General features: G+C 33.9%; 2 protein-coding genes across 2 annotated transcripts; one reads left to right on the top strand and one right to left on the bottom strand.

Moving 5' to 3' along the window:
• Positions 1–1141: 1141 nt before the first annotated feature.
• Positions 1142–14681, bottom strand: LOC132545158 (DNA-directed RNA polymerase I subunit RPA49-like). Its single transcript, XM_060208835.1, has 12 exons — positions 14560–14681; positions 12413–12522; positions 11832–11908; positions 10899–10984; positions 10061–10116; positions 9482–9638; positions 7291–7368; positions 6604–6700; positions 5866–6005; positions 2763–2853; positions 1703–1825; positions 1142–1332 (listed from the first exon to the last, which is right to left on the bottom strand). The coding sequence occupies exons 1-12, from the start codon at positions 14609–14611 to the stop codon at positions 1179–1181; spliced, it is 1221 nt and encodes a 406-aa protein (XP_060064818.1). The 5' UTR covers positions 14612–14681; the 3' UTR covers positions 1142–1178.
• An 839-nt stretch (positions 14682–15520) lies between these two features.
• Positions 15521–18413, top strand: LOC132545147 (ankyrin repeat and protein kinase domain-containing protein 1-like). Its single transcript, XM_060208823.1, has 2 exons — positions 15521–15585; positions 16176–18413. The coding sequence occupies exon 2, from the start codon at positions 16421–16423 to the stop codon at positions 17945–17947; it is 1527 nt and encodes a 508-aa protein (XP_060064806.1). The 5' UTR covers positions 15521–15585; positions 16176–16420; the 3' UTR covers positions 17948–18413.
• The last annotated feature ends 4836 nt before the right edge of the window (positions 18414–23249 follow it).

Here is a 23249-nt window from a genome sequence, read left to right as displayed (position 1 = left end):
ACGCCATGTTTGTGTCACCCAAGATATATTTCCATATAGTTATCCACGTAAAATCAATTCGACATCTATGACTGTTATTTTTAGTTTGAGTATCTTCTCATCCATACTATGACATTCACTTTTATTTATTTTTTCTCAATCGCCACCTAAACCTTCAGGTCCCTATCATCACAGACGATTCCTAGAATTACTAAAAACCTATGTAATGCACTTAAAACTCGAAAATTTGAAGTTTGAAATTGTATTTGTTATTTTTCAATATTTTGATACATGTATGAAATTTGAAAATAATATCTGATAGTGTTAACTATTGTTTTGAAAGTGTTTTGACGAAACAGTGAACCTTGTCGCACACGACATTAAATGTCATATCACAGGCCCTCGGGACCTTTTTGATTTTTTAAACGATCGATTTTAATGTCCCTAATATATATTCATGTACATTATCATAAATCAATTCTAGAATGAATATGTCAAGTGGGATATCATTCACCTCCTAGGTCTCAACTCTTTAGGCCCTTAGTATGTTTATCAATGTATCACTAATACTGCTGTTTGATGTTAAGTGATAAAAAAATATAAAGGGTTGGGAAATATAGGGCAGGGCAGAGGGCTTCACCATGGCCATGGTAAAGTGAAGCATTATATTATTTTCTTACTAATTAACTTTTTTCACCTGTTTTTTTTAATTGCTATGATTCAATCATATAAATAATATATAGCAAAAATCATGTCCGGGGTGGGAAAATTAGGGGTGGGGCCAAGGGGAGGGGACACTAAAAAATTAATAAGTGAGAAAAAAGTGTACTGTTTCACTTTACCATGGCTATGGTGAAGTGAACTCCCCTGCTCCACCCTAAATTTCCCCACCCCAGACCTATGCGAGATAAAAAAGAAAGGTGTTGATTGCATGCTGGATGTTTGCTGTGGCAATTTCGAGACAATGGACTTTCTTTGTACTTGAAGTGTCAGGAAAACCCTTCCAAAGTTAGCAGCAAAGTCACTGGTCAATTTTAATACACACTACCTCCAGATCAAATTTTAAAGCATGCGAGTCATATGCAGGGATGTTTATTGTATGTAAAGGACAACAACTTGTAAAGATTGTAACACATACAAAAATAATGAATAAAAACCCAGATAGTTTTTAAAGAATGTTTAATATTATTAGTTTTACATTATCGTCCTCTCTTCTTTGATCTGGCTGAAGGATCTGGAAAGGTGAGGGGCAGGTTAAGTATAGCAGAGGTGACGGACAGTGACGGTCCCATGTCTGTCTTAACCTTTCTGGATGTCAGTGTACAGCCCAGGGCTCGAAAATGGTTCTGTATCCTGTGATTAAAAAGGTCAATTAATCAGAATTGTGAGAAAACCTATAACAATTTGAATGTACAGACATAGATATAGATCTACATCACTGGTACAGATCAGTCCATTAAGAAACAGAACTATTTCATAGTGAAAATCCTGTTAAGTGCTGATATGTTTAATTCAAACAAAAAATCCATGATCTGTGCACTTGATTAATACTGATCAGTATAAACCAATTTTACAATACATTGTTAAACTACCAATATTCACTTCAGTAAAGGGACATGGCCTTTCACCTAGGACTAAACTTTTATAAATGACCTCTCTGTTATGCTTGCTAAGGAATTCCTCTTATTGGAACAATTATACTTGTGATTAAAGGGTTATCTACCTTTCCAGAGAGAGTTTTAAATCCTTCATCAGTACCGTCAGCTCTAATTCATATTCATCTATCATCAGACACAACACCAGAATGTAGGATATATTTTTGTCTTTCAGTCGAGCTGGTCGACACCTGTAATGGAACAGATATTATATAAGTTTACTCTCAGGTAACGTAGTCAAGGTTGACATTCTTCTAAAATTATCAGATATATGATATTTACCAAATTTACTGAATTATGGGGCAAAAGCACCTCTCCATCTAGATTTTGACACTTCATTTGATCACTTAAGATTTTCCTCAGTTGCCTCCTAGATTTAATAACTAAGCCCTTAGCATCACTAGAAGGATGAAACATCTTTACAATGCAGTTTAATTCAGTTTGGCTCTACTATATCGAAATTTGATTAAATGCTGCTAATCACTTGTCAGTTGTGTGTAGTTTGTACAATGTTCAACAAAGTTTGTCCAATGGAAAGCACTATTGTACCCAAGAGAAAATCTACATTTCATTCATGATGCATTAGAAAAATATTTCTAGAAATTCAGTTAAGTTCGTGGAACTAGGACCTACAGAGTTTGTTAATGACAACTGAAGAAGGGATAGATTAGCAGTATAAAAATCACTTGGTCATCATCTTTGTGCTAGTTTGGAATCAAGATCATTCACATGTGAAGCAATTTACTTGGAGTTCATTGACCTGATGTTCTAGAATGTGAATAAATGGATCAGTGGTGGAATATGATATCAGAGAGTATATGTGATATATGAGAGAAACATTTCCAAAAGTGGCGCATCAATTTGTTTTCATTTATATGATATTAACAATTCAATGGAGTAACAATTAAGCTTTTTAATGTTCAAGAATTAGCAAGAAAGTTTTTCTCCAGATGAATTTTGCACATGTGTGAAACACCAGTAAGCAAAAAAGCTATCACTTTCCTGCAAATACATTTTTATTTGTGCCTGAAAATAATAAGAGTGAGGTTAACTGATATGTAGATTGTACCTGGTATACAATAATAAAACCTTAATGAAAGTACAACATATTAAAAAATCACAACTCACCTTCTTATCCGCCCACCAGAGTCTATCTTCATTGTGAACCTCTTTAGTAACTGTTCAATCACAACCCCAGGCCATTCAACAGGTAAAGGAACTACAAATATAAAACTTCATATAATACACGCATGTCATCACCATACAGGTCACAGATCTACAACAGACATATATATTATACACAGATGTCATCACCATACAGGTAACATATCTACAACAGACATATATATTATACACAGATGTCATCACCATACAGGTAACAGATCTACAACAGACATATATATTATACACAGATGTCATCACCATACAGGTCACAGATCTACAACATAGACATATATATTATACACAGATGCCATCACCATACAGGCAACAGAACTACAACAGACATATATATTATACACAGATGTCATCACCATACAGGTAACAGATCTACAACAGACATATATATTATACACAGATGGCATCACCATACAAGTAACAGATCTACAACATAGACATATATATTATACACAGATGGCATCACCATACAGGTAACAGATCTACAACAGACATATATATTATACACAGATGTCATCACCATACAGGTAACAGATCTACAACACAGACATATATATTAAACACAGATGTCATCACCATACAGGTAACAGATCTATATTATACACAGATACAACATATATTATACAGACATATATATTATACACAGATGTCATCACCATACAGGTAACAGACAGATATATATTATACTACAACAACAGACATATATATTATACACAGATGTCATATATATTACAACAGACATATATATTATACACAGATGTCATCACCATACAGGTAACAGATCTACAACAGACATATATATTATACACAGATGTCATCACCATACAGGTAACAGATCTACAACAGACATATATATATATACACAGATGTCATCACCATACAGGTAACAGATCTACAACAGAGACATATATATTATACACAGATGTCATACCATACAGGTAACTACAACAGACATATATATTATACACAGATGTCATCACCATACAGGTAACAGATCTACAACAGACATATATATTATACACAGATGGCATCACCATACAGGTCACAGAACTACAACAGACATATAAATTATACACAGATGTCATCACCATACAGGTAACATATCTATATATTATACAACATCACCATACAGACATATATATATATATATACACAGATGTCATCACCATACAGGTAACAGATCTATATATTATACACAGATGTCATCAACAGACATATATATTATACACAGATGTCATCACCATACAGGTAACAGATCTACAACATAGACATATATATTATACACAGATGCCATCACCATACAGGCAACAGATCTACAACACAGACATATATATTATACACAGATGTCATCACCATACAGGTAACAGATCTACAACAGACATATATATTATACACAGATGTCATCACACAGATGTCATAGGTAACATATCTACAACAGTATATATTATACAGATCTACAACATAGACATATATATTATACACAGATGTCATTACCATACAGGCAACAGATCTACAACAGACATATATATTATACACAGATGTCATCACCATACAGGTAACAGATCTACAACAGACATATATATTATACACAGATGTCATCACCATACAGGTAACATATCTACAACATATATATTATACACAGATGTCATCACCATACATATATATTATACACAGATGTCATCACCATACAGGTAAGATCACAACACACATATATATTATACACAGATGTCATCACCATACTACAACAGACATATATATTATACACAGATGTCATCACCATACAGGTAACAGATCTACAACAGACATATATATTATACACAGATGTCATCACCATACAGGTAACATATCTACAACAGACATATATATTATACACAGATGTCATCACCATACAGGTAACAGATCTACAACAGACATATATATTATACACAGATGTCAACAGATCTACAACAGACATATATATTATACACAGATGTCATCACCATACAGGTAACAGATCTACAACAGACATATATATTATATACAGATGTCATCACCATACAGGTAACAGATCTACAACACAGACATATATATTATACACAGATGTCATCACCATACAGGTAACAGATCTACAACAGACATATATATTATACACAGATGTCATCACCATACAGGTAACAGATCTACAACATAGACATATATATTATACACAGATGTCATCACCATACAGGTAACAGATCTACAACACAGACATATATATTAAACACAGATGTCATCACCATACAGGTAACAGATCTACAACACAGACATATATATTATACACAGATGTCATCACCATACAGGTAACAGATCTACAACAGACATATATATTATACACAGATGTCATCACCATACAGGTAACAGATCTACAACAGACATATATATTATACACAGATGTCATCACCATACAGGTACACAGATATATTATACACACACCATACAGACATATATATATTATACACAGATGTCATCACCATACAGGTAACAGATCTACAACAGACATATATATTATACACAGATGTCATCACCATACAGGTAACAGATCTACAACAGACATATATATTATACACAGATGTCATCACCATACAGGTAACAGATCTACAACAGACATATATATTATACACAGATGTCATCACCATATATTACAACACATATATATTATACACAGATGTCATCACCATACAGGTAACAGATCTACAACACAGACATATATATTATACACAGATGTCATATATATTATATATATTATACACAGATGTCATCACCATACAGGTAACAGATCTACAACAGACATATATATTATACACAGATGTCATCACCATACAGGTAACAGATCTACAACAGACATATATATTATACACAGATGTCATCACCATACAGGTAACAGATCTACAACAGCTGAAAGCAATATAAATGAACCAATCAATGGTCAGAACATGAGTCACACATAATAGTACTTTGTTTCCGGCTATTTTCTGAAATATGGATAGATGAAGATTGTAACATTTCAGTTTAATATATAGGGTTTTTAATAACAAACCTTTAAGTCCTATCGTGCGTGTATTAAGGTTGTTGAGTGTGATCAGGTAATGAAGATACATAAGACATTTCGACCTTTTCCATCGTTCCGCCTCAGACAAGGGCATGGTCATCAGGTGATTTGTGATATACGCTGGATATCTGGAAGGGGATGTAACATCGTTCATGAAATCAGCTTGTTTTAACTAAAGTTACATCATAGTAGACAGTCATTGTTTCTTAGGCAACATTTGTTTTTTGTATAAATATGTTTCAAACAAATAATCTGAAATCGTCTTCCTGGTTTCCACTTTTATTCAATAAAGATTCCATAGAAACAGACTGCAAAGAAGACTGATTTGTACAAATTCATTTGAATTCTAGGAAAAGAACTTATTCAAAATATCTAAAATACATTTTGCCAGTTGCGTTGCCAGTTCAAAGCAGATAAAGCTTATAATGTTCAATCACATGTTCAAAATCTCGCAGGATACAAAGATTTTAATGTAAATTTCACAATGAGTCAACTTCCATCCTTTCAAGACATTAGATGCTGTACAATCCTATTTTTGTGGAGCTCAATTTTTGTGTTTTTCGGAAAAAATTACTATTTCAAGGATAATTATAGTTTATAATTTTGACAGTTCAAGGTCCCAGGAATTTGTAGATTACAGGACCCACCAAATAAACAAACATAAAACTCTCACAAAAATTAATTACTTTATAGTAAATAAAATGGGGGCATTATTGTCATACATACGTTTGCTGTTCCTTCCACTGTCTGACTTGGTCATAAGTTGAGTCAAAGAATAAACGGGCAGGAGCATTGAGGGCCTCCATCTCACTTGGACTGATAACTATATAAGGTCAATGTTAATTGCTATTAAAGATCAAGTCAAATGATAGCAAATTAATCTATCTGAAAATCCTTTAGGTCAATATTCAACCATGTGTAAATCTAAAAGAAATTAAATAGTTGTGATGAAAGACATATATATGAATTTCAACAATGGCACTTTTAAATGAAGTACATGTATCTTCCTACTAAACTGGTCTGAAATTTGACAAAATACCTAGAGGAAGGATACTGCTGGATTGCCAAGAAAGAAAATTTTTGGAAAAAAAGTAGCAATGATTTTGACTTTTACCCAAGAACTCCAAGATTTGAACTTGGTCAAGATATACTTGCTAACAACAATGATGTATGTTATGTACAGGAACATCCTTATATCAATTCCCTGACATTCCTCACTAGGGGACTGAAAGGATTCACTGTCCAGGAGAATTGACAAATTGGTAATTTATCTGAGGATGGATTCACAGACAGACATAAAAATTAAATAATGAATCCCCGAGATTATGGTCCGATAGATAAAGCATACAACTGGTCACAAACCAGACGAGGAACATTTTACTGTTTAGATCTAACTGCTTGTATCACACTTACTGTCGTGCAGTCTGTAGACCTCACGTGGGGATGTAGCTTCCTTGTTACATGGTGGGATGCCATCTGTCTGATCTTCAACTGAAACAAGAAAAATTTGAATTTCCTTTCCTAGTTCTGAGAAGGGAACTAAGGAATACTGACCCCAAAATTGACTCAGTGTGGGAAAATGGCAGAAATCTAATTCAGTGATAGGTTCTTATAAATACTGACCCAAAAATTGACTCAGTTAAGAAAATACCAGATATCTAATTCAATGAAGGGAAGTAACGAACACTGGCCCCAGAATCTACTCATTTTATTTGGCTACCATATTTATCTAAAAAAGAATAACTCAACGGAGCAATCTGGAACAAAATTTCAAGTCAATTTTGAAGGAGCAAACTTCAGTGAGTTTAAAAAATATCAGATGAGGTTGCATCTGTGCTAATTAAATGGTTATTCTTGCTAATATACAATGTACACAAGCTACAAGTCTTATCTTCATTGAAGATACACCATACATCATATTCGCTTCAGTCTTAATGAAGTATGCAATTGAATTTTCAGGTAAAATTTCCAACTCCCTCATATGAAAATAAATCAACAATATCATATAAATAATATGAGAACCTTGACTACGGGGCCCAGAAACAAAACTGTTTTCTTGTGCATAACCTTTGTGGCAACTTTGATTCAAGTCCCTGTGGAAATGACAATGGTAGTACTGATATCTGGCTGTAATCAAACTTTCCTGTTTCCTTTGATATCAATTAATAAATGTCCTGTGTTCATATTATCTAATGTAAGGCAACAAATAACCACTGTGTGTACTGTATAATAGGCGTGTAACTTGATTAAAGTCCCTGTGTCTAATATCCACCTTAGAATGGATGACGAATATTGAACAAGTGAATCTTCATACAGAAAATGTTACATAACATGCTCTCAATTCTTACACTTCAAAGACTTACCGTAATTTTGCAGGTATAGTGCACAGGTATGTTTTTGGGGTCATATTTAGAAAAAAAAAGAAGATATTTTTTAATTACCAATTATCACAGTGCCACAGTTGATATTTAGATTGATAATTAGGAAACCACAATGAGGGTGACCCTGACTCATTTAATTACCTTATGCAAACAAATTCACACAGGCTATGCTAATTAGATAAATAAAGGTTATTAACAAGTGACATGCTGAGTATGAGGAGATTGATGACATCTGCCCTCGGCTGAACATGTGCTATTGGTCAGAAAACAATGACGTTTTAAGTCTGAAAATTTTCAATCCTACCTCATCCCCATAAAAGCAGGTGATTTGTTCAGTACTGGTATGACCTTTCATGGTATCTGTACCCATTGCAGTATCTGAAGATATTTAATGCTAGATTGCTTACATCAACGTTGACATTGGGAAGCAAAGAACATCATTTACGGCAGCATTTATGACATTCTATGGAAAGATGAGACTGTTTCTACCCGTGATAGTAGATCACCGTTGATGTTGACATGGAGCATGACTACAACCTCTATTACCATGACAACGAGAAAACTACGAGTGTAAGTACCTATCACAGTACCTGTTTGTAGTGCTATTGTAAACTTGTGTTTTTAATTTCCATTTGCCGTGTGTGTGTACGTGCCTAGGTGTGTTCGTGTGTGTGTGTGTGTGTGTGTGTGTGTGTGTGTGTGTGTGTGCGCGTGTGATCATGCTATGTAAGTTGCTGTGTGAGTGGGATGATGACAAATGTTTTTTTATATAAATAATGGTGAAACTCATTTGTATTAAAATATTCAAAATTGATCTTATTCTTTGTTGTTTTTATCTTTGATAAATGATTGTTATAACTATCTGAAGGGAGATAATCCAATATGGCGGACCAGAGAATTCTAGAATGATAACCTCAAGAATGGCATGTCCCTGTGTATGCACTCCCTTTTTGACATGACAGTTTTTACCTAAAAAAGTGTGCACTATACGCGCAAATTTACTGTAAGTAAGATATTGTTATTTTGTGTCTCACAAAATAAACCTGGTTTAAAACATATCAATTGGATCTGAAAAAAGAACTTAGGCTGGCCCGATACTTATCCGATTCTCATAAACAAACATATTCAAATAACGCTACATACCGTGGGCCTGTGTTCACATGAAAACTGTGACAGGACCTCTATCTTGATTTTTTTTCTACTTTATCAGTATTTGTACATACCTTGGGGCCTTGCTACTTGTGATTGCTGTGAAAGTGCCTGTTTAGCTGCAGAGTCCATGATGGTCTCCATCGACTTAGCCGCAGATTTGTTCCTCAAACGATTTTCCATGGCCTTCTGTTTCTTCTTACTTCCAAAAGCCTCCGTAAGGAAGTCATTCTAAGTTAGAAATAAAAGAATGACTGAAACACTGCAATTATTCATGAACTTCCCATAAAAGTAATACAGTTTCATGTACATGTGCAGATTTGTATCTTTTCATTAGCATTAAAGCTGTCTAACCCTTCTTGGCTGAGAGCTACTGATCATCAACCTATTCTTGCCAAGGTCACAAACAGACATATTTCATTTGAAAGATCCCCATATTTTGGCACACAGATTTTTAAAAATAGTAAATACTTTGGTTACAAAACTGGTACTTAGCAATGACCAGTACCAATGCAGGCAATTTTCTTACTGGCAAAAGTGAACTTGACATAGGCAGCTAGAAAGCTCATCAACGATTCTTTATCAAAAGAAATCTCAACTGAACAGCTATATACAGGGTATGTAGACACATAAAAGTCTTTGTTAAGACAAACCTTCTCTCGAAAGCTCAGAGATAAGTCATCCTTCTTCTCTTCTTCTTGTTCATCACCTAGAGTAGTCAATTCAGTTTTACACATGTCATATAAGTTCATGACAAAACAATAGTAAATATCTTCTGATTTTAACACCTTAAATTTTGCGACTGGCTAAATTTTACATAGTGTTAACAGCTCTGTATGTAAATTTCATTCAAGTATTCAAAAACAACAGAGTAACAAGTCAACAGACATAAATTCACTAAAAGTAGGGCAAAATATGAACAAAAGTGACTCCTGAAAAATTACAAGGAGAGTAAGACCATGTGTTTCAGAAGAGTAAGCATTTTCTACTTCATCCACTATCTTGGTCAATCCAAGTAAGTAATGTCACATTTCCCGATGAGAACAAATAAACAACAATTCATCCAAAAGGCATACTAATGATCATCAAACACATCCAACTTACATCACACCAGGAAGTAGAATATTTACAAATGAGATCATTAAGATGACCATAAACTTCCCAATCATTTTCATCAATCTGCATCTCTTGAAACTCTGTATGGTGAGTTTGTCTGTCAGTTGTCGACATCTTGCATGAAAATGGTGATATTGAATATACTAACGTAACAATATATTGAAATCTCATAATTTTTTCAACATAACACAAAATCATGACCTCTTAGATTGAATTGCCTGTGCACTAATTCTGCTTTCTACCTTGAATGCAAAGACTTGTGTTGAAATAATATACTAAGTAAACAAATTACTGGTACTTCAGATCCTGTAATGATCCAAAAAAAGTTCAAACAGTACATTTTTTCCAAGGGCTAATAAGCAGCTTTTTGTTTACCTGGTAGTTTTGGTAACATATTGAAGATCTCAGCATCACAGATTGTCATTTTTCCAGTGCTTTTGTCTCTCAGTCCAACGTAGTACCTGTTACACACCATAAACAGTATATTGCATAGAAGTGTAAACAGATGCCATGGCCTTACTCACAAACTTGAACAAGACAGGTATCATTTTAACAATGATAAGACTTGAGTCTTGTGTGCCATCTAGCCAATACAAGGATTTTGAGAAGCTTGTAAGTAATGTGACTTACCAATTAAGTCCAGAGACCAATACTTCTCACTCAAAGTCAGCGGGTGGGTTTTTCACAGGACATGAAATACCTATGGTTTATAATTTTTCTAAACAGCAATATGATATCATATTGGCAGGCTGTTAACTAGTACATGAATTTATTGTCACATCATATGTACCTCATGAGAACTTCTTGACAACATTAAATTCTGACCATTTACAAGTATATTTCCATCTTTCTAACATTAAAATCAATCAGAAGTTCCAAAATTCATTTCCATGAAATCGGAAATGTAAACTACCAGTGTCCATTATGACCATTTGAACCACCATGTCCTGGTTACAGTTAGTGGTAGGATAAAAAAATTATGGTGCATGCATTACAGAATACAACCTTAAAATACTTGTACAGATATTTGCATTCTATGTAAGTATCAAGTAAAACTGTATCAAGGTATTCCTGGCAAAAGCCAAAGAACCCTTCAAACCTTAAGCTGAACGTTCCATTTTCTACTTCTTACAATCCTACAAAGGATGTCCCACCATATTTTACACACTAACGATTGTTGAAAATGTCCCATTTCTCCTAAGTTTTTTTTCTGATGTGTGGTGGTACGTGTATTTATTGATCTAGAATTTAACATTGTGACTCCTTTAGATTGCCTAGGATTCAGAGTTCATTGTCAATTTTACTTACTTGCAGAAATTTTGTGACCTATCCGCAGACACTCCAAAGTTCTGACCAACATATGACATTTGTTCCGTTTCTGCTACCTATAAAATAACATAGGAACAAAGATAGTTTATAAAGGCCACTGTTTCAAGTGTTTCTGCAAGATGAAGAACAAAATAAACTAGACCAATATGTATCACCAATACTGAAAACACAACACGCAGTTTCAGATTTGGTTTCAAAAGATCTGAACATGATTAAGTTAGACCTTCAGTAATTCATGTTTTTTGAAGACTATGTTTAATCCAAGTCTATGACAAAGTGCAGTGGCATTAGAAACAGTTATATCTCTATCATTGTGCTTTAATGTCTATTTTGGTCTCCTGTTGTTTATAAATAATACCCTATTATATTCTCACTGACAGTGCCTATCATTTCACATCTTCATGTACCACTTGTGTCTGTATATTATCACTTACAATCAGTGACCTCCCTTTTAGCTGCTACATAAGGAGTTATTGCGTTTTTCAATCTTTCCATCCTTATAGCCAAGGCATTGTCTATGACAGCTTCTTACCAGCAACTTCTTGTCTTGTTTTACCTACCAATATTTGTTTTCTCTTTTGGGTGCCGAAACGTCTCTGTGAGGACTCAAAGTGTCCTACAGAAAGATCATCACATCTCTTTTTATTAACATGGCCATTTGTGAAGTTGGCTGCAAAAAAAGTTGTATTGAACAATACAGCTTCATTAATGTATAAGCATACTCATCTGTTATTACTATATATGCATAGTCCTATATACAAGCAGGAATGTGCAAGATAATTCTTATCATTAAACAATATATTTAAAGAAACATATATCTTATTAAGTCTTTAAATATCAATGCTTTAGTCAAACACATGAAAGCTTACAATAACTTATGTAATACAAACAGTAAGTATAAAATTCTACTGGTAATCTGCCAAGGTGTTGTCTGGTGCTCCCTACAACGTATTACTTACTGAATAACTTACATAAGTATATAACAAAGAGTAAAAAATGACATTTCGAAAGAAAATTTAGTAATACCTGGAGTAAAGTGAAAAACCTAATTCAACTTGATATCTGAATGTTTTCACCTAATTATCCTTGACATTCTTCAAGCAAAACAGCAAACAAAACAACCCCCATATCTCACATCACCAACCTTCTCATTTCTTCCTTTCCTTTAGGTTAGCAATATCTAGCGTTTTTCTGCTTTTTTGTCTTCACTTTCATTTCGCTACCTATTAGATTCTGTGATATGAAAGTATGTTAATGAAGTATATTTTTGTATAATTTAATGTATTGAATGTGTTTATTGTGTGTAAACATGTATCTGTACGAGTATTTATGTGTGTGTGTAAGTATTAAATGTGCGTAGTGTGTTTACGAGTGAACCACTATAAAGATATAAAACACTAAGTGACTGATATTGTGAACCGACTTCTATTGTGTGATATAATGTGAAGTCACAAACACTAAGTGGCTGATATTGTGAACTGACTTCTATTGTGTGATATAATGTGAAGTCACAAACACTAAGTGGCTGATATTGTGAACCGACTTCTATTGTGTGATATAATGTGAAGTCACAAACACTAAGTGGCTGATATTGTGAACCGACTTCTATTGTGTGATATAATGTGAAGTCACAAACACTAAGTGGCTGATATTGTGAACCGACTTCTATTGTGTGATATAATGTGAAGTCACAAACACTAAGTGGCTGATATTGTGAACCGACTTCTATTGTGTGATATAATGTGAAGTCACAAACACTAAGTGGCTGATATTGTAAACCGACTTCTATTGTGTGATATAATGTGAAGTCACAAACACTAAGTGGCTGATATTGTGAACTGACTTCTATTGTGTGATATAATGTGAAGTCACAAACACTAAGTGGCTGATATTGTGAACCGACTTCTATTGTGTGATATAATGTGAAGTCACAAACACTAAGTGGCTGATATTGTGAACCGACTTCTATTGTGTGATATAATGTGAAGTCACAAACACTAAGTGGCTGATATTGTGAACCGACTTCTATTGTGTGATATAATGTGAAGTCACAAACACTAAGTGGCTGATATTGTGAACTGACTTCTATTGTGTGATATAATGTGAAGTCACAAACACTAAGTGGCTGATATTGTGAACCGACTTCTATTGTGTGATATAATGTGAAGTCACAAACACTAAGTGGCTGATATTGTGAACTGACTTCTATTGTGTGATATAATGTGAAGTCAAAATAAAAAAGACATATCCATGGCCAGACCTGGCTTCAAACACATAACACTTTGAACTCTAAACGAACAAAGTTTGACCCAGCCCAGTTCTGCTACACGTTTATGATATTAACCATAATACAGAGCATAATGATTTTTCGCCTGTCAGCCACATATACATACCTACAATGTATGATGTACATAGTATGTTACAGCTGTCAACACAGGCGCTTGCACCTAATTTAATTATACACCCATACTGAAGCTTTAGCAGTAACTACGATTTCATGTGAAACTACATGTAAAGAAGTAATTAAAAGTCCCGACATAACTAGTTAAAAAATCAATTAATTATACACAATGCCTGTTATTTGGCTGGGAATATAATAACTGGCAATCATTCTCATTTACAGACTAGCAGATTGACTCTCAGGAGCTGCTTGCAGCAGTAACTTGTAGTGAAGTGTTTTTTCCAATTACAATGTCAGTTGTATTACCTATCAAAACCGACTTCATTTTGCTTGGTATCTCTAGTGTCACGTCCGACATTGTTTCTCCATCAAAAAAGTACTGTGTTGTCTATCTGGAAACTGACACACGTGCGTCGAACGAACCCCAGAAGTTGTTAAACGTTGAATAACTGAATTCGGACACGGGATTATATTTTCCGGCTTGGTGAATCTATGGGAAAATCTTTCCTACAAATGTTTTATTTATCAGGATGTAATTTCTTAAAAATATTTTTAGAAACAATTATAGATTTCATTGTCTTCATTAATTTGCTTAAAACGCCAAAAGGCTTTTAATCCGGAGTTATGATATTGTTACGTTTTTAAAATTAAACTCAAACACATTCGGATAGTATTTCCGTCATTAATAAGTATAGAGGAAAGCCGAAGTTACAAGAAAATGGCAGCGGTAAGGCACTTTGTGCAGATTTGAAACAATATTTGCAAGAATTGCCTAATTTCTCAGTTTAGGCCTGCTTATTTATCCTGATCTTTAATCTTACAGAATTTCGTTATCCAAATGCTGGCAAAGGCTTACTGCATGTTTACTGTTGATAAAAGATAAATCCTCAACAGCCACAAGGAGTTACACAACCGTAATCAGTTAACGACACTAGTCATATTCTTTTTATAGTCAATCGAACGACTGTCTTCATATTAATGAATAATTATTGCAATTGGTCTTGTGATTTATTATCAAGATCTAAATATAGCGATCACAAGACTTTACCATTTAGGATAGTGCTGGGGTTCAAACACGTTTGACTAAGTCCGTCTATGTGTAGGTAGGAAATATATATATTGAATCACTGATTAAATATCATTTCAGAAGAAAATTCTGTACAAATGCTTTGTTTTTCTAAATAGTATATTAGGAATAGTTTAAATTAATTCAGCCAAGTTATTGACGATTTTTTCTTCATACAGGATTTCCAGACGAAAGTTGAACAAGCAAGTGAAGCAGGAGAAGTTTTCTCCAAATTGTTTTATGACAGCTTCGATAAAAAGCGACATGTAAGTGCAATGTAAAAGAAATACTTTATCTTTTCATGGTAATATTATACATTACTATTACGATTATCTAATTGACCTTATTGAGTTAATGAGGATGTTTGTTGTGCTAAGGGTTGTTAAAAGAGTCAGGACTCCTAGTTTTAATACCAGGTGTTGAATAATTGTAATTAGAAATATATCTTGTAAATGGTTCAAATTTGGCACATAGTGTAGATAGACTAGAGGTCAGGTAAAGTTTGGTCAGCATACCACATGGCATATAATTCTGGTTTTTCTAAGGAAAAATAGATTGAAAACATGCTTAATCTGTGTTAAATGCAACCTTGTCAAATGGTCTAAATAGGAGATCTTCTAGTTTAAGAAGAGAATATGAAAGTACAAGTCATATTTGTTTGAATTAAGTACAAAACTTGTAATATTGACTACATGTGAGAGGAAATTCCTATAGCAGTTTCTATAATGTAATGAAAAAGAATTGAACTCGTAGTATTTTGATGAAATTCATGCAAATTGAAATTTTGTTTGTTGAAGAAAAACTTTAACATCTAAACTTGATATAATTTTCTAAGACGATCTCCTCCTTTTGACAGGGTATCCATGAAGGCTTTTGACTGTTGAAATGGTGCTTGACAACTGTTAGCTGAGTCAACACAATATTTCATGCTGTACATCTGGTGATGTGAGATAACTTTTAAACTTTGTATGAAGTCGACACAAATCTAAACTTAGTCTGTTTACTGGGAGGGGAGTCAGTTTAGAAAAGACTGTTTGTATAGAGGATACGCAAATTTCTGTGGTGAATCAGATCTTAAGTAGAAATAAGCAAAAAAAAACAATGGCAGAAAATATGGATGTTCCTGTGGAAGAGGGAGATATTTCTAGTAAATGCCCATACACTGGTATTGGTCTGGATGACACAAATGATCCAGATAAATTTGATATTAAAAATCATGTTCTTCAAATGACTATGGCAATGAATGTGAAGTCTCCTGACTCACGAGAATTTTACCAAGCTATCTTGGAAAAGGACATCAACGTGATAGAGGCTTTGTTGGAGCAGAAAAAGGTGGATGTGAATCATATCTTTATGGGGAGAAGTTGTATCCAACCCTGGCACCTTGGCTGTCGTGCAATACACATTCTATCTGAGCAGCACAAGGAAGAAAAATCCAAAAGTATTGAAATCATGCAACTTCTGTTGAAGTACGATGCAGATGTGATGCAAGGAAACAGACTTGGAGATCTAGCTATACATATTGCATGTAAATCTGGTAACCACCACGCTGTTCAACTATTCCTCGAACAGAATCCAGATTGTAAAGATGTCAGGAACAATCATGGCGTAACTCCCCTGATTAAAGCCCTTTTTCATTTCCGCCACCAGTACAAAAAAAGTTATCTGACAGTGGTGAAACTACTGGTCAGTGCTGGCTGTGATGTGAATCTGAGTCCTGATTCAGGAATCAGTCCATTGCATGTAGCGGTTATCAAGGATAGAGACCTGACCGAGATTCTAGTCAAAGCTGGAGCCAATGTCAACGCTATATGCAAAGAAGGCAATAGCCCTTTACTCCGTGTAATGTGTCAGAATCAGATACGGCATGATACAGTTGAGACATTACTGAAAGCTGGTGCTGACACTAAAGTTTCCACATCCCCTGGGCGTACTCCTCTTCACATTGCTGTTTCAAAAAGTGATGACCTGAGTGTGAAACATCTGCTAAGGTACAATGCTGATCCCAATGTGATGGATATGTACCACACAACACCACTTTGGCTTGCCGTCACAGAGCATAACATGAAGATTCTACCCATGCTGGTGGCACATGGGGGTGATGTTAATATGCGTACAGAATCAAAGCATTCACTTCTCACTTTGGCAATCTCCAATAGTGACACAGACATGACACTTTTACTCCTGAAGCTGGGTGCCAAATTGACCCTTGACCTAATACTTCGTGAGAATCCTCTATTCCATGCAATCAAAAACATTTCACTGCCACTTGTGAAAATCTTACTTCAAGAGAACTGCCCGATGGACTACCCACCTTACTGTAGCCCTGAGGTGACTGCTCAGATGGTCAAAGACATTGACATCCTAAGTGTTATGGTCAAGGCTGGAGCAAAGTTTGACTTTAACAATCTTCTAAACATCTGCAAGGCATTGGATGAAGTGAAGTTTGAAGAACTCCTCACTGACCATGTGCAGAATGTACCGTCATTACGTCATGTGTCAACTTTAAGAGTTCGTAAAATTCTTGGACTTAATATAAAAACCAAACTGCAGGATTTAGTGAAAGATAATCTTATCCCTCAAAGTCTGGTACCAAATTTACTGCTGAATACAACCCTCCAACTTTGAATAACTCAGTTCTTTTTTTTTTCTTCTATTGTAGTTACACATTGCTATGTATGTTATGTGTAAGAGATATAATAGGGAGATGTATAAAGCTTTTAAGTGTGCTTTAAAATATCAAATGAGACAACCTTTAAAACCAATGTACATGTGTTGAAAAATTATAATTTGGCTACTGTAAAACGTGGTAGATCACCACATACAAAGGGTTGATATGTACATGTGTTGGCTTATGTTATAATGTTGCAATCGCTGTTCGTCATCAAACTGTCATTTTGTTATTTAAAAGTAAGTTGTTGTTTTTATATGAATTTAGATTATTTACAGTGGAGTGTACCAGGAGTAGATCATATACACCAGCATCATTTTTTTCCCTATAAATAGAATATATCGGTATGAGGAATGATTGCCTTAATGATGATTAGAATTTGTTATTTTACTCATAGAAATAATAAATTGTTAATTTTAATGTTCAGCATTTGATTTGTATATAAAAACCATTAACATTTAGTATATAAGTAAAGTTATTTAACTTGAACCAGTATTATTTTGTTAGTTGTGATGATTTTAACTTCAGTTCTGTTGCTTTAGGTTGATAAATTAAAAAAAAAAGTTACCTTGTAAATTTAGGTGTCTTGAAATCCTTCCAACCAATGGAAGCAGAAGATATCGCAAAATTAATTGTAAAAGGTCTGAAGATTTGATGTAAAATCTCTTATGCTTTACTGATCAGAAGTGTTTCCAATTTTTTTTTTATTTCAATATATAACTGGTCACTGAGAAATTAAAACTTTATATATATATTTGATATTTTAATCGTCATCTAACATGCAACAATTTGGATGGTTTTTTTGTCTGTTTTAAAGGCTTCGACGTCTATCGGCTGAAGGGATTATTGAGACACCTAAATTTACACCACCACTCTCAATTTAGATTTATAACTTTGTATTTGTTTTACGTTCAATGTATGTGATGTAATTTATGTTATATTTGTATCTTGATAATGAGGCAGGTTGCCTCGAAAATTTGACAATTTTTCTTGTCCATACTGTTGCCATTACTTCACTGATTATATATATATATATCATGTATATTATATAACAATATGAAATAAATATAGAAACTTCAAGATGAGGGAGCCAACGTCAGGTATATATAGGTGGGTTTATTCTGTTGGTACTTCGCTGTGAGTATGGATACCTAATGGTATGAAGGGCAATTAAACAAAAACTAGAAGTTAGGACGGGATAATTAATCGCAACATACTCAAATGTTACCAGTTTAGAGGTTGATTTATTGTTGACGAGTTTCGCCTCCCTTGCGGAGGCTTCATCAGGACAATTTTTATTACAAAAAACTTCCCTGAAGTACCTTCTGGGAGGATCATATTTAACTTTGACGTGATTTACAACGAAACAGTTATGTTACATAATAACAAAGCTAAGTTCATTTCTATGTAAGGTAGTGAAACAAAAGTTAGAAATTTAAATCCATGTTCATGGTTGATTTCTGCTGCTGGCTTCTCGTCTAGACAAATAGTGTGAGGGGATTGGGATAAGTAGACTGGTTCTCTCTGGTTGTTATTATCCTCTGCTGGCTTTTCGTCAAGACAGATAGTGTGAGTTGATTCGGATAGATAAGCTAGATCTCTATGGTTGATTATTTCATGGGTTGAGCTACTGTCTACTGAGAAGTCGCTTAGATAAAGGTCCTCCTTAAACAGGCTGAGGCCGGGAGGGAGGTGAAACTAGTCGACAATAAATCAACCTCTAAACTGGTGACGCTTGAGTATGTTGCGATTTATCCCTTCCTAATGAGATAAATAATGAACAAAAATGTTTATATATGCTTGTACAACTGCATGTGAATTCACTTACAGAGGTGCTCAGATAAATTTGCTCATTAAACTTTTTTTTTTTTTTTTGTGAAAGTGTTTTATCCAAATCAATATCTTTATTTCAGTATACATAGATATATGTATTTCAGTGTTAAGGGAAAACGTCGAATATTCAATCAGATTGTTAAATTTTTTCTTGTAATATCGAAGATGGAGATATTCAAGTTGTGTGTAACTATCACTATTATGATAACTGCAAGCTGTAGATTTGGTTTCCATTACTGTTATATGCTTCTGTTGTTTAATCAATATGGTGTTATGGGTCCAATTTACAATTTCTATACCTCATGAAAGCAAAAGGTGTTTGTTTGTTTGTTTGTTTGTTTGCCTTTTTTCCATTTATACTTCATAAAAGTCTTCATTTTTATCCTCAACTCTGTTTGTTTGAGTAGGCTTTTGTTAATTCCTTTGAATCAACAACCAGAATTTAGACATTTTGATGGACAGGTGTCTGGTAGCCAGAATGTACACAAAATCATAAATAATATAGCTTGTACTTGTACTTTAAATCAGCTCCAGAATCTCTGATTTTTCCTTCGATTGCTGCACTGTTTTTCCAGTACAATCCATGACTGTTTTCCACTTGAACAGTCACCATTTTGTATGTAAACAGAAATATGAATATTGCACCTGCTGAAGTAAATTACAAAAATAATGTTGTACAATTATGGACTAAATAGATTTATTTCTCATACTGTGAAATCAGTTAGGTAATTTTGTTGAATTCATGGTTACTATAGATCTTAATCCATGAATTAATATATCCATGAAATGAAAAAATATGGACATGAGTTTTAGTACAAGTGGATTTTCAGAGCAAGAGTTATCCATGAAAGTGCCTACTGAAATGTTTATTTTTGTAAAACCACAAAATTGCAATATTTTCTTTCTTTTTTTATGTTTTAAACAAAAAAATAAAAATATTGTACACCACAAACCAAGCATCTGTTCATCAAAACTCTGGTAAGGAAACTGTATTGTTTTGACTATGATTTTAATGGTGCTACTTGAGCTTGTAACATGTTTATTAAGCTAAAATGAGCCAGGATGGTCTGGCCAGGAAAGATGACCACTTACACTTATATCTTAGAATTATATTGACAATAAATTAGACAAATCAGTATTCATATGTACAGCATCTTAGGTTAGAGTAACCATAAAGTTACTACAAGTAGATAAATACTGAATTAAGTATCATGCATGGAAATCTGTTATGTTTACTCCATGTGAAATTGAACACAATTGGTCATCCTGGTCTAACTTAGAGCCTGCTTCCCGTTTCTATACACAGTAAATGAATTAAGACTTTATATCTAAATGCTCCTTCAGTTTTTGTCATGTGTTTGGTTTGCTAGGTTTATTATTTTGTGAACAGCTAGGGTCATTTTGAGGCAGGATTTCTGTGAAGTAGCTGGTGGCTACTTCACTGAACAACAGACAGGAGGCCCATCACATGCCATCCTGGCCCCACTTGTATAAAATATCTCAATTTCAGATTTCCTCAAGCCCACATTTTCATCAGCTAATATCTCCTTGAAAATATCTTGTATGAAAATTCCGCAAGGAATTTCAGGACATCCTAGCAGATGCCTTCCTCCTGTTCTTTGAGAAAATTTTATACAGGCCGTTTTTGAGGAGATATCAGCTTAGGAAAATCTCGACTTGAGGAAATCCCAAGTTGAGATGTTTTATACAAGTGGGGCCTGATCAATTAGGGTAAAGTGTCTTGGCTAAGGACACAACCAGGTCAGCACAGACTGGTCTATTTCTCAGCTTACTGAGAATCACAAACTGCCACAGGTAGGGAACACAGAATTATGAAACTCCTAGATTTACCTGAGGTTCTGTATGACACTATTTTAGTCTAGTTGTTGTTCATGCATAACATACAGGTGCCCATATTTCTAAAGAAAGTTCAGCGTGGAACATAGGACTCTGTCTGAACAGTCTTATGATTTTAAACGTTAATAGTCATCAGGGAGAAGTTTGATGACATCTCTGTCAATTACTTGCTTACCCTGTGCAATTGTTGTTTTATTACAAATTAAAGACACATGGATTTTGAATATTTAATAATTGAATTTTTTAATATAGCTGTATTTAGCTTGTAATGTATATGTTTTATTATTGTGTTTATGGCTTAAAGTATATGCAATTATTTGTTTTCATTTATGACTGTCATTTCCTGTTTTTAAAATTATACTGCATATGATATGATATAATGGAAGTCACACCAAGTGCTTACAAGGCAAAAATGGTTGTCATCACGTCGGCCATCTTTAAAAGTGCATTTGAATTTTACTTTTATTGTGTCATTATATTATTTTCAGAGTTTAATTTTTAATTAGAATTTCCAAATTTAAACTAATAGAGGAAAGGTGGTATTGAGAGGATGGATGTAAGAGGAATGTAGAAAAATATTCCTTGAAGTCTTTTAACTGTACTACTTTATATACTATGACAAAGTTTTATTTACCCCTGGTTGTGAATGTTAGTGCAATTGTATCATTTCATGACTTGTTGAAATGAATCATCAGGTCTGTAGCAAATTACTATACATTTACCTATCATGTTTTGGACATAACTCCTGTTGGAAGTCTTTTAGGAGAAAATTTCTCTGTAATATTATAAATGTATATGTAGAGCTTCTCGCTACCTTACTGTATAAATTTACTAAAATTAAAAAGAAAATGTGAAAGACAGATATCTTTGTATAAATTCACCAGGTGAGAATTATCTTGCCTAGCCCTTTGTTAATCAAGTATGTCAAGGACTATTAGTGAATTTATACATATGAATGTTTTAAAATTTTCATGCTTATTTTAAACATATCCCAAACATTTGAGAATATTTTAACCTGAAGTGTAGTGATATGTTTATTCCAGTTTTGATTATTTAACCCTGTGATGACTTGGTGTACATATATACAGGTGGGTGATATGTTGGTACAATTCCACTGCTGTATGCATCAACTCTGGCCTTATTCACTTGCTAGCTGCTAGCAAAGTTTATCTGTAGAACATTATATAAACAAACATGTGATTATCCTGATTCCAAGTGTCATTTACCTCGTTTATAAAGTTATCAATCTATTGAATAAACATAATTAAAAGCTTTACAGATTGGTCGGTTTTGATTGCTTATTTGTGTGCAGACATTGTTTTCAAGGATGTCAGTGGTTACAGAACAAATGGTTAATATATGCTATTTCACTTATTTGTGTGACATATTTTTCAAAGGTTCAGAACAAAAGATCATATACAACAACCACAAGTTTTTGTGACCTGTTTTCGCCACAATAAAAAAGCCTTTCTGACGATGAATTGACCTGTTCTGTGTTTGGTTTGTAATTATACAATGTATAACATTAGATTGACCTGTAGTACAATGCCTCTAATTAATATGCAAAAA

Source organism: Ylistrum balloti, unplaced genomic scaffold (genome assembly GCF_031769215.1).
Source record: "Ylistrum balloti isolate Yb309-2 unplaced genomic scaffold, AGI_CSIRO_Ybal_v1 Utg369830, whole genome shotgun sequence".
NCBI lineage: Eukaryota > Metazoa > Mollusca > Bivalvia > Pectinida > Pectinidae > Ylistrum > Ylistrum balloti.
The sequence above is the reverse complement of the archived record's forward strand: the minus strand, read 5'-3'. Positions and strand labels throughout refer to the sequence as shown.

Bases quoted from the DNA above. Each gene is read 5' to 3' on its own strand.
- LOC132545158 (XM_060208835.1), bottom strand. From the start codon at position 14,611: ATGTCGGACGTGACACTAGAGATACCAAGCAAAATGAAGTCGGTTTTG. The intron at 12,523-14,559 runs GTAATACAACTG...CTTTTTTTGCAG, and splicing joins AATGAAGTCGGTTTTGATAG to CCAACTTCACAAATGGCCAT. The intron at 11,909-12,412 runs GTAGGTAAAACA...GTTATTTTATAG, and splicing joins AAAAGAGAAAACAAATATTG to GTAGCAGAAACGGAACAAAT.
- LOC132545147 (XM_060208823.1), top strand. From the start codon at position 16,421: ATGGCAGAAAATATGGATGTTCCTGTGGAAGAGGGAGATATTTCTAGT.